Source organism: Neomonachus schauinslandi, chromosome 4 (assembly GCF_002201575.2).
Source record: "Neomonachus schauinslandi chromosome 4, ASM220157v2, whole genome shotgun sequence".
Taxonomy (NCBI): domain Eukaryota; kingdom Metazoa; phylum Chordata; class Mammalia; order Carnivora; family Phocidae; genus Neomonachus; species Neomonachus schauinslandi.
The window spans coordinates 151,528,312-151,540,785 of record NC_058406.1 but is presented as its reverse complement, the minus strand read 5'-3'; the positions used below and the strand labels follow the sequence as shown (position 1 = coordinate 151,540,785).

Genomic DNA, 12,474 nt, shown 5'->3' with positions numbered 1-12,474 from the left:
CGGAGGAGGAGGACGGGCTGCGGCGGCCCGGGGCCCCCGGGAAGGCGCGCGCCGCCGCCCGCCTGGCCCGCATTGTCTCAGCTCCATAGCAACTCGGCGGCGTCGGCGTGCGCTCCGGCTCTCGCTCCCGGGGAGAGACGGGCGCTGCCGGGCGATGGCGCCCTGACGGCCCCGCGCGGGCGCCGGGCGCGGGCAACGGCGGCGGCATGCCCCAGAAGCGGCTCACCGCGGGTAGGTGCGGCGGCGGGGACCACACACCCGCCTCTGGACGTGACTTCTCGCCCGGGCGCCCCCCTCCCACACTTTCCAAACCCTGGCTCCCCTGCGCTCTCTTAGCATTTTATTGCGAATTTCACCCCCTCCCTCTACCCCCGCTCCGCCCCCGGCGACCCCCGTTTGCATTGCCTCATTGGCACCGTCTTATTTTGTCTTGCTTAATTCTCCGTTTTGCAGCCGGAATAATGGAAGCCTACAAGGTTAACTTCAGGGTCACAGTGAATTAGTGACCAAGCTGGATTCCAGAGGCCTTTCCTCCCCACTTCCACCTTGAATTCCAACTTAAAATTCAATCCATGTGCAGAGAATGAACGGAGGGCCAAAATTTTACTGAGCTTGCCCACGTATAAAGCAGGGCTAGGTGCTGTCTCAAATTATTTCATTTACTTTAAAAGGAAATCAGATTTGAGTGAGATAATGTCATATTTTATCTTGTTTCAGAGCCACCAGATATTACAGAAGAAGGATTTGTAAGTACAATTTTAGAGGACTATTTTTCCCTCTTGGCTTTTTAAAATCATAAATTGTAGAAAAAAGCTGTATATTTTCTCCTTTTGCCAAATGAATATAATAGAAACTTTGGCTTGGTAACAGTGGTGCTGAGTACAAGCATTTTTACATTCTTTTTTTTTTTTTAATTCTTATGTTAATCCCCATACATTACATCATTAGTTTTAGCATTTTTACATTCTTTAACAGGTACATTTTTAAGAAGAGGCCAGTTGATTTTTATGGTGGATGTTTTTACATAAATGACCTCATTTAATTTCTCTAAACTCTTTCATGACTCCGTGCGAGGTAGGTTTTATCTCCATGGTTTTATTGTGATGTGGCGCTGCAGTTCCTGGTTGTGTAAACATTAGTAGATGGCGCTGATTGATAACAAGTGGTCACTTTATAGTTATAATTAGTTTAAAAATGTACTGAATGTTTCAGGTCAGACTTCTGTGGTGAGTTGAGTAGTAATAAGTCCTTTGCCAAATAGGTTATATCCTTGATCATTTAAGTGAGTGCTTCATTTAGGATGGGTTCTATTGTAACTCCTGTTGGATATTTAAGGAACTTGCTCAAAGTTAAACAACCAGATAGGAGGTAGTAGAGCCCATTTCCTACTAAGGTTGGAATTTGATTCCAAGAGCCCTAACCACTGTAGGGGCCAAGGGCAGGCTGCCCCATGACGGGCCACTTTGGCATGAAGATTATTTTCAGTTAAAAAGCAGTTAAAACCCAGCAGATTGAGGAACAGCTCTTTATCTCTCCCGCAACTGCCTAAAAAGAATTTAGGTAGAGGATCCAGGAAAAGAACCATCACCGCAGAGAACAACATTATGGTATGAACAAGTTACGGTAGACAGGGAAGAACCTGGCAAGGCCTGTTTGACCCAAGTCCTCCATGTCCCATTGTTTCCCAGTGGCCCAGCACACATTTGCTTACCAAACATTTCCTCTTTTTCATCTTCCTGTGAATTGCGCTCTTTCCCTTGGAAGTCTCACACCCCTACCCCTTCTCCTTGAGTCAGAAGGACATAAAGGCCTCATTTTGCCTATCTTTGGAATTTCCATGTCTTTGTGGATTCCCCATATGCACACTATTAAATCTGATCTTCTTTTAATCTGTCCCATGTAAATGCAATTCGTAGTCTAGCTGGAAGGCCTTGAGGGCAGAGAAGAATTTTTCCTCCCCTTCACCACTTCTCTGTGCTATTTGGCTTATGTCTTCCAGCACTTATTTCTCTTGTTGGCCAATTACCTTATTTGCTTTTGGCTTTTTATTCAACAAACGTGAGGGCCTCTGTATTCACAGTGCACTACTAGATGCTGAAGGTAAGTCTCAAAAAGTTTACAGTCTAGCTGGGAGGGGCTGTGAAAGGAGAGGGTGAGGGGCTGCATCTGCTAGCACCTTCCATTTTCACCCTTCTGGACCTTTGGTCCACTACTGAGAGAGAGAGAGAGAGAGCGACAGACAGACAGACAGACAGACATCAAGGTCGAGACACAAACAGCATGCCAGAAACTCCACCCATCTTCTTGTTGCCTCAGTGTAACCCTGGGTAGTGGCAGATTTCTTTAAACTGTTTCCAGAACTGTTCTTCATTCCTGCAGGAGGTCAGCATTTCTGGAGCCAATCTTTCCCATACAATTCCACCATAAATTCTCTGAGGAGCACTCAGCAGCATTGTATTTAACCATTTGAGTAGCCTTCTGACCCCTCAGGTCTCTGTAACTGTTTGGGAACTCGTAACAGCTCCAAGACTCTATTAGCCACCCCTCTTTCTCTTGGTGTCTCTGGTACCACCATCTCCTGGTTTCCCATCTCTCCTGTTCATGTCCCCATTTCCGGCTTCTCTTTCTTTTGCCCATGAAAGTGTTGACCCTCTTCAGGACTCTGTTCCACAGACTACTTCTGGGAGAGCTCTTCTTCTCCTATAGTTTTAGCTACTCTTATGTCCCAGAGCTTCCAGATCTATACGTCTCCAGCCCAGACACCTTTTCTGACGCCAGCACCCTATATCCGTTGGGTTATGGGGCACCTTCATCAGCTGGATGTCCTTGCATCACCGCCACAGTCCCATTCCTATTCCACACTCTCTCAAGAGTGTGATAAAGTGACCTTTTCTCTCTGCTCCCCTCAGCCCTGTGCTGTTTTTCTTCCTCTTTTTCTTGTTTTGGTTCATGGTACCACTGGCCATTCAGTCGTCCAAGAAGCCAGAACTTTCTTCCCCTTTCTTCACCTCCCACCTGCAATCATTTACCAAGTTCCTTTCCTATCTGGGTCTTTTTCTCCAGCCTCACAGCTACTGTCTTATTTCAGGCCCTCATCCCGGGCCTGGACCCTGGCAGTAGTCCTAACTGATATCACTGCCTCCAATATTCACTCTGTCGACTCCAATTTTTCTTGGCTTAAAGCTTAAAGTGCAAATTCGTGTGCATTGCCTGCGCTGGATGATTATTGCTTTGCTCTGTCTACCTTCAGATTCTCCCCCTCCCATCACTTCTGCCCTGGCTCCCTGGCTGTCAGATTGCTATTAACTCTTTTAAAGAATTACCACGTTCCTTGATTGCTCCACTCTTTTATTAATCCTCCTATTTATTGAATGCTGACTACAGGCTAGTATTTAACCTCATTACAACTCCATTAGGTTGTTATTAATCACCCACGTTTCACAGATGAGGAAGTTGAAGTCCACAACTGTTAACCAACTTGGCTGGAGGCCGCACCTCTAGTAACTGGCCGAGCCGGAAAGTCAAACACCTCCCTCCAGCATTCAAAATCTTTTCTATGGCTTTTTAGCCTTTTTTAACCTTACCTCCCAGTACCTTCCGTGTGATAGACAATGTTCATACTGTTTTGGGATTATTAAGTACTTCCACATTTCTTCTGCTCCAGCCAAACTGCTCCTCTTGCCCTCTTGCCTTTGCCATGCGGTTTTGCCTCCGTTACCCTCCGCGTCTCTTTCCCAGTCTTGCACACCCTTCAAGGCCCAGCTCACCTCCTCAATGACAGCTGACTAACCTCACGTCGTCTGGACTGCCTTTGAACTCTGTGCAGCTTGCCCTAGAGACCAGTTTGTGACCAGCTCCTGCAATTCATGTGCTCACCCAGGATTATCGATAGATTAAATGATTCATGCCTTGCACATATATTTACCTCAGGTTTTCAAAAGTGTCAAAATAATTTTTTTCTCATTGATATTCTTAGAGAAATAATGTGGCAGAGCTCTCTGGCTCGCCCAGATCGATTCTACCCTTTCCCACGATATATGCTAGACACGTTGCTTTCTAGATTAGACTACATTTTCTAGCTGATGTTTACAGGGATTAAATAACTGACCGCTGTGTCACCCAGCTGGTACCTGGTCAAGCCACAATTAGAACCTGGGTCTAACTGACTCTATCTAATACACAAAGCAAGAGACCATGCCCTTTTCTTCTTTCCTGCTGGCTGGAAGGAGGGTGTGATGCTGGAGCGGAAGCAGTCAGCTGGGATCATGAGGTAGAAGTGGCACCAGCTTTCCAGAAGTAACACGCGCCATTTCTGCTTACATTCCACTGACCAAAATTTGGTTACATGACCACATTTAGTTGTAAGGAAGCCTAGAAAATGTTGTCTTTTAGAATAAATCATTTGTTGTCAGGGACACATTGCCTTGTGTATGATTTAACTTTTTATGTGGAAAATTTGCAATTTCTTCACATAATTGTGAATTCCTACTGGGCTGGTACTGGGTCTCAGTACAATCTTAATATACCCTGTGGTGTGTAGCACAATGTCCAGAATATGCTATTAGATGATTAATACATTTTGGTTGATGGATATTTTCATATATGATAACTAGTGTGATTTATTTCATTTATTTTTAATTTTGTTTTATTTAAAAAATTTTTAGAGTTGACACACAATGTTACATTAGTTTCAGATGTACAACATAGTGATTCAACTTCTCTGTTTGTTATGCCATGTTTCACTTATTATCTTTTTTTTGCAAAGTTTCTTTTGATATATATTCTATATTTCTTAAGCTCCTCTCTCCTGGCATTCTTCTACTTCAGTGTCTTTGTTAACTTTGTATTTGATTGGTTTTTGATAATTCTCTCAGGGAAAATACAGACAAAAATGTTAATACATTCAATTTTCTCATCAGTTCCTCTGGGGGTATATTTTTAATTATAAAAGCAATGTATGAATATTCTTATAAATAATTCAAGTAATAAAGTGATAAAGTGAATATTCTTTTCATCACTTGCTTCTACCCAAGCCCCTTTCATTTTTATATTCCATAAAAACTGAAATATAAATCTGTCATAGCAAGAAAAGTTGAGTTCAGATTGCTTTATGTTACATTGGGATTTGATTATGCGTTAGGTATACATGGAGAAGAGTTTAAAGTGAAAGTGACTGCTAAATTATTTTTAATTTTAAAATAGAAAATAAATTCATTTAAAAGCTTAATTACTTGACTCTTAAATCCAAAATAATCATATTTTTTTCTTGTGCCTTGAAATTTTTTAAAAAAATATTTATTTATTTACTTTTTTGGAGGAGGAGGGGCAGAGGGAGAGAATCTTTCAAGCAGACTCCCCACTGAGCAAGGAGCCTGACCCAGGGCTCAATACCACCACCCCGAGATCATGACCTGAGCCGAAACCAAGGGTCGACACTTAACCAACTGAGGCACCCAGGCACCCCTAAAAATTTCATAGTTTGAAACTATGCAGGAGGGTACATCATGCCTCAAAAATAGTCTTTGTAGAGTAAAAATTTTGTAGTACAGTGACTTCTTTTTTGGACGATTGTCTGATATATGAAGCCCACTTTCGTTAACTTTAAAAGCAGATGCCATTTAAAAAAGAAAAAAAGTGAAAAAAAAGCAGATCCCTTTATTTTTACCATCAAAACAAGAGAGACTAGTTCATGCAGTATTTACTGTATCATACTTGTTAAAAATGATATTCATTTTTAGCTAATCCTTAGCTTGTTCAAATTCATACTCTGTTATTTGTATAGGTTGAATGAACTTATAATAAACACAGAGGTGGTATTCTATGGGAATGGTGGAGGGCAGGAGCAGGTAAATGTAGGCACCATTCCTTCTTTCCCCCAGCTCCCTTTCTTTTCTTAAGAGGGTGTGCCAGAAGTGTTTCCAGCAAGTCATTTGGAAACTGAGACAGGTCCTGGAAGTCCTTTGGAAAGTGTTAGGCTGTTTGGAATTCTTCCATCTCTGTGGACTCCAATTCTCTGGGTAGAATCTAATTCTCTGCTGCTTTCTCGAACTCCAGGAACTGCATGAGAAGTTCCACCAATAAGTTAGTGAACGAGTATATTGTTAAGCAACTACTTGCATATATCGCTTTATTAGACACTACTGGGGACACACATTGTCAGTCACTCTTCCCCAAAGTGGTGTAGTTTCTGATTGCAGACATGACCTTTAATGTGAAACAATAAGAGGATAAGCAGTTTATGTTTAAGTGTGAATTTTGAGGCTTGAACCAAAAGTGTATTAGGACTTAGGGAAGCTTTTTACCCATGGGTAAGGTGTAAAATGGAAGAGGTGATAAAGAGTGGGAGGTACTCTCTCTCTTTCATTTTTTAATTTTTAAAGTTTTTTTTAATTTTTTAAGATTTTTTATGTATTTATTTGACAGAGAGAGACACAGTGAGAGAGGGAACACAAGCAGGGGGAGTGGGAGAGGGAGAAGCGGCTTCCCGCAGAGCAGGGAGCCCGATGTGGGGCTCGATCCCAGAACCCTGGGACCATGACCTGAGCCGAAGGCAGATGCTTAACGACTGAGCCACCCAGGCGCCCCATTCTCTCTCTTTTAAATGAGAATGTCAGGTTGTAAGGACCTTTGTACAGGGAGAAAGCCTTAGGGTATTTGGCCAAATGAACTGACTAAAGCCAAGTAGGTTTGATTTGAGATGGAATTGAATGAAAGGTAATTGAGAGCTTCCTTTACCTTCCCCAGGTCTTTGAGACTTTCTTCCAGTAGAGACAGTGAGAACAGAAATCAAATAGAAAAGTACTGGGGCGCCTGGGTGGCTCAGTCGGTTAAGCGTCTGCCTTCGGCTCAGGTCATGATCTCCGGATCCTGGGATCAAGCCCCACATAGGGCTCCCTGCTCAGAGGGGAGTATGCTTCTCTCTCTCTCTCTCTCTCTCTCTCCCTCTCTCCCTACTTCCCTCTGCCCCTCCCCACTGCTCATTCTCTCTCTCAAATAAATAAAATCTTTAAAAATAAAAAAAAAGAAAAGTACTGCTGGATAGGTGCTGATTGTAATTTGTGATGATAACTCTTGAGAATGAAAGGAGGAGAGTCCATACTTAAATTGCATGAGCTACCCTTATTTTTTTTTAAGATTTTGTTTATTTATTTGTCAAAGAGAGAGAGAGAGAGCATAAGCAGGGGGAGCGGCAGGCAGAGGGAGAAGCAGGCTCCCCACCAAGGAAGGAGCCCGATGCGGGACTCGATCCCATGACCCTGGGACCATGACCTGAGCCAAAGGCAGACTCTTAATGGACTGAGCCACCCAGGTGTCCTGAGCTACCCTTATTTTCTCCCACGTTCATAGAGTACATTCATAATACAGTCAATTTTGTGAACCAGTGAGGGTCTGAGAAATGCACTATGAGCTCTTAAGTTTCCCAAAATGCTTTGATATAAGCAAGGTACACTTTCAACAAGCCACTTTGTGGAGCTTGTTTCTCATTTCTGTGTTCTCGTTTTCTGACTGTTTTCGTCTTTTAGCAGTATCTCTCCTTTTTATTTTATTAATATTGTTTTATTAGAGTCTTTATTAGGTTTATCAGTCTTTTCAGCTTTCACGTCCTTAATGTAATCATTCAAGCATTCATTCAACAAAAATGTTGTAATCATCTATTACATAAAAGCATTGAGAATTTATTTATTTATTTAGATTTACTTATTTATTTAGAGAGAGAGAGCAGGGGAAGGGGCAGTGGGAGAGGGAGAGAGAATCTCAAGCAGAGTCCATGCTGAGCACAGAGCCCAGTATGGGCTTGATCCCAGGACCCCAAGACCATAACCTGAGCCAGAATTAAGAGTCAGCCGCTTAACCAACTGAGTTATTGAGGTGCCCCTAAAAGCATTGGGAATCTAAATAAATAAAATCTTAAAAAACACGAGGGGGGGCACCTGAGTGGCTCAGTTGGTTAAGCGGCTGCCTTCGGCTCAGGTCATGATCTCAGGGTCCTGGGATCGAGCCCCACATCAGGCTCCCTGCTCAGCAGGGAGCCTGATTCTCCCTCTCCAACTCCCCCACAACTTGTGCTCTCTCTCTCGCCCACTTTCTCTCTCAAATAAATAAATAAAATCTTAAAAAAAATAAAAGCATTGGGAATTTAAAAAGTGAATAAAAAACTGTCTTTTTCTTCCAAAAGTTCATGATCCAGTGGGTGAGACATGTAAACAGGCAGTTTTAGTATGAAGTATTAAAGATTGTGATGGGGGAACATAGATGACTTTTGGGAAAGAAAAAGGATAAATAGGAGAATAAGGCAAGAAGAGATTTTCTAGGTAGAATAATTAGCATGTGCAAAGGTGCAGAACTGTAAAAAAAATTGCTATGACTGAAGTATGGTAGTACGATTTGGGGTTGGACAGCTGGGCAGTAGCCAAATTGCATTAATCATAAACTCTTTTTGTGATAGAAAAGATTGGGGATTGGGGGGACAGGTGGATCTGTTTGTATTAATAGAGATGTGATTAGAAAGACTGATTCATAGTGTGGTGTGGTTAAGGATGGGTAGGGAAGATGAAGTTTGGCACGTTATGACCAGGAGGGTGAAGCAGAGGTGCTAGGGATCTGACCCTTAGAGGATGGGATCCCAGGGTAGTAGTCAGAAGATGATCAGCTGTCCAGGGGTTTATTCTAGAGAGGATGATAGTGATTTGGGATCTGTCATTTAGTACACAAGAGGCTAAGAAGGCTGTCCATAAGGTGCCGAGAGACTTGGGTATTGTTTCCTTGTACATAAGTCTCCACTCCATTATATTATGAAAAACTTTAAACATACAAGGAAGTTGAAAGAATTGTATAGTGAACACCTATATACCCACCACCAGGATGTCACAGTTATTAACATTTTGCTACATTTGTTTTTACATGTTTCTAATCCTGTCCACTATGCCATTTATCCATCAATCCACTTTTAAACTATGTTTCAAAGTAAGTTGCAGGTATCCCTAAGATAGACATCAACCCTAAACATTTCTTTTTCTCTCTTTTTTTTTAGAGAGAGATTGAGAGCACAAGCATGGGTGGAGGCGGGTAAGGGCAAAAGGAGAGGGAGAGAGAATCCCAAGCAGGCTACATGCCCAGCACGGAGCCCGATGCAGGGCTCAGTCTCACAACCCTGAGATCATGACCTGAGCTGAAATCAAGAGTCCGATGCTCAACTGACTGAGCCACCCAAGTGGCTCTGTATTCATTAGACAGTAACTTGCCTCTGGTTACCATTATTCTACTTTCTGCCTTTAAAGATTCGACTCTTCTAGGTACCTCATATAAGTGGAATCATACAACATTTGTCCTTTTGTCTCTGGCTTATTTTATTTAGCATAACATTTTCAAGGATCATCCATGTTGTTGCATGAATCAGAATTTTATTCCTTTTTAAGGCTGAATACCATTCCATGTATGTATATACCACATCTCGTTTATCCTTTGGTATGTCAATGGACATTTGAGTTGCTTCCACTTTTTGGCTATTAGGAATAATGCCACTATGAACATGGGTGTACAAAATTCTATTTGAGTCTCTGCTTTCAGTTCTTTTGGGCATATACCCAGAATCGGAATTGCTGGGTCATATGGTAATTATATATAATATTTTTTGAGGAACTGCCACACTATGGTCCACAGTAGCTACACTATCTCACATTCCCACCAGCAGCGTACAAATGTCCCAATTTCTCCACATCCCCACCAGTACTTGTTATTTTACTCTTTTTTCTTTTAAATTGCAGCCCACCTAGTAGATGTGAAGTGATATCTCATTGTGGTTTTGATTTTAATTTCTCTTATTGCTAGTGATGTTGAGCATCTTTTCACATGCTTATTGACTACTTGAATATCTTCTTTGGAGAAATGTCTATTCACGACATTTGCCCATTTAAAAAATGTGGATTGTTTATCTTTTTCTTGATTCTCAGATATATGATTTGCAAATATTTTCTCACATTCCGTAGGTGGCCTTTTCACTTTCTTTTTTTTTTTTAAAGATTTTTAAAATTTATTTATTTGACAGAGACATAGCGAGAGCAGGGACGCAAGCAGGGGGAGTGGGAGAGGGGGAAGCAGGCTTCCCGCTGAGCAGGGAGCCCGACGCGGGGCTTGATCCCAGGACCCTGGGATCATGACCTGAGCTGAAGGCAGATGCTTAACGACTGAGCCACCCAGGTGCCCCACCTTTTCACTTTCTTAATAGATGCCTTTGATGCGCAAAATATTAAAATTTTCATAAAGTCCAATTTTTCTTTTATTGCTCATGCTTTTGGTGTAATGTCTAAGAATCCATGGGGAAATACAAGGTCATAAAGAATTATCTTTATGTTTTTTGGGAAGTATTTTATAGTTTTAGTTCTTATGTTTAGGTCTTTCATCCATTTTGAGTTAATTTTTGTGTATGGTATAAGGTAAAGGTCCAACTTCATTCTTTTGCATGTGGATATTCAGTTTTCTAGCACCATTTGTTGATAAATAGTGTCCTTTCCTCACTGAATGGTCTTAGCACCCTTGTTGAAAACCATTTGACCATGTATGAGAGGGTTTATTTATGGACTCTATTCCAGTGGTCTCTCTCTCTGTTTTTTATGCCACACTGTTTTGATTACTGTAGTTTTGTAGTAAGTATTGAAATCAGGATATGTGAGTTCTCCAAATTTGTTCTTTTTCAAGATGGTTTTGGCTATTTGCGGTCCCTTGAAATTCCATATGAGTTTTAGGATGAGTTTTTCTATTTCTGCAAAAAATAATGTTATTGGGATTTTGGTGGAGATCTGTTATAATTAATGTTATGAGGATTTTGGTACTAAATCTGTAGATTGCTTTGGGTGGTATTGTCATCTTAACAATATTGTCTTCCAATTCATAAACATGGTATGTTTTCCTGTATTTATGTCTTCTCTTACTACTTTGCAGCAAATTTCTTTGTAAATCGAATTATTTTCTTAATTTCCTTTTTTGGATGTAGGTAACGTTTTTTAATATCAAGTTTTATGGTTGAAATGCCTGTATGCAGTTACTAATCTAGATTTTTTTAATGGTGATCTCTTAAAATTCTTGAATAGTCTCTGTAGGTAAGAAACTGTTCACCCAAAAAGAGTTAAAAATTTTTAGACTGTTTTTTGTAACCATTCAAAATTGCAAGAGTTGAAATTAAAATTTAATAGTTCTTCTTCTCATGACAAATATAATGTCAAAATTTCTGAGGGTAAACAAATTGATTTAGAAATCAATAAAATGTTTCATATCAAATATTTCTAAATAATGATGAAACTATGTTGCAGTATATGCATACAGTTTTTGAGTGATCACCTTGTATCTAGCTTGGATACTACCACAGGCATACATCAGTTACCAGTGGACAGAAATATCTGATATATGTGAAGGCAGAGATTTGAGGCCATCATCTGTAGCCTTCCAGGATCTCCCTTCCCCCCTTCCTCCAAGCTGTCAGCACCTTTGGCTGTGCATGGTTTTCTTGGACATCTCAAACAATCTCTTCTGGCAGCTTCATGGGAGGGTGATATGCTCTACAGATAGCTAATAAATCTGTGGGAGAGGGGGAAGCAGGCTTCCCAAGCAGGCAACTCCTTGGCTATGCTCAGTGTCTTACAGAGGAGCGGTAGGTGTGGGATGTAACTCGTCAATCGCCTTCTCCAGGGGAGGGAGATGGACACAAGGAGTCCCAAACCAGGTTGCTCACAACCAGACATCACAATCCTGGAAGCTCCAGCCATCCCTGGCTGTGCCTGGTTGCCTTGAAGGCTGAAGATGTCCACTTTGTCTTGACCCATTAAATTCTATTGTCTGTACACCACTGTTTTATTGCATCCTGGTGGAAAGCTCTGGTCTAGTGATTGGCTTGTTTAGAAAGGAGAGAAGAAAGACTATGTGTACTTTAGGAAGAAACAGCAAAAATAGGTGCATCCTGGTAGGTGTAATTTTGGAAATATGGTCTGTCCCATTCACTGATTAATGAGAGCATTCTTCTTCTTCTTTTTTTTTTTTTTAAGATTTTATTTATTTATTTGTCAAGGAGACAGAGAGAGCACAAGCAGGGGGAGTGGCAGGCAGAGCAGGCAGAGGGAGAAGCAGGCTCCCCACTGAGCAAGGAACCCGATGTGAGACTCGATCCCAGGACCCTCGGATCATGACCTGAGCTGAAGGCAGATGCTTCACCGACTGAGCCACCCAGGCATCCCTGATGAGAGCATTCTTTTTTTAAAATTTTATTTATTTATTTATTTTTTATTTGACAGAGAGAGAGAGAGAGCACAAGCAGGGAGAGCGGCAGGCAGAGGCAGAGGGAGAGGGAGAAGCAGGCTTCCCGCTGAGCAGGGAGCCCATGTGGGGCTCAATCCCAGGACCCCGGGATCATGACCTGAGCTGAAGGCAGACACTTAACTGTCTGAGCCACCCAGGTGCCCCCCTGATGAGAGCATTCTTAATCTA

The 12,474-nt window shown here is 41.7% G+C and overlaps 1 protein-coding gene across 1 annotated transcript in view; it reads left to right on the top strand.

Moving 5' to 3' along the window:
* Window positions 1-206: 206 nt before the first annotated feature.
* RGS22 (regulator of G protein signaling 22) overlaps window positions 207-12,474 on the top strand; it is a 121,995-nt gene continuing 109,727 nt past the window's right edge. The window contains 3 exon segments of the mRNA XM_021688416.1: window positions 207-231; window positions 2,674-2,872; window positions 5,783-5,846. Of these exon segments, the coding sequence (XP_021544091.1) occupies window positions 207-231; window positions 2,674-2,872; window positions 5,783-5,846 (288 nt within the window).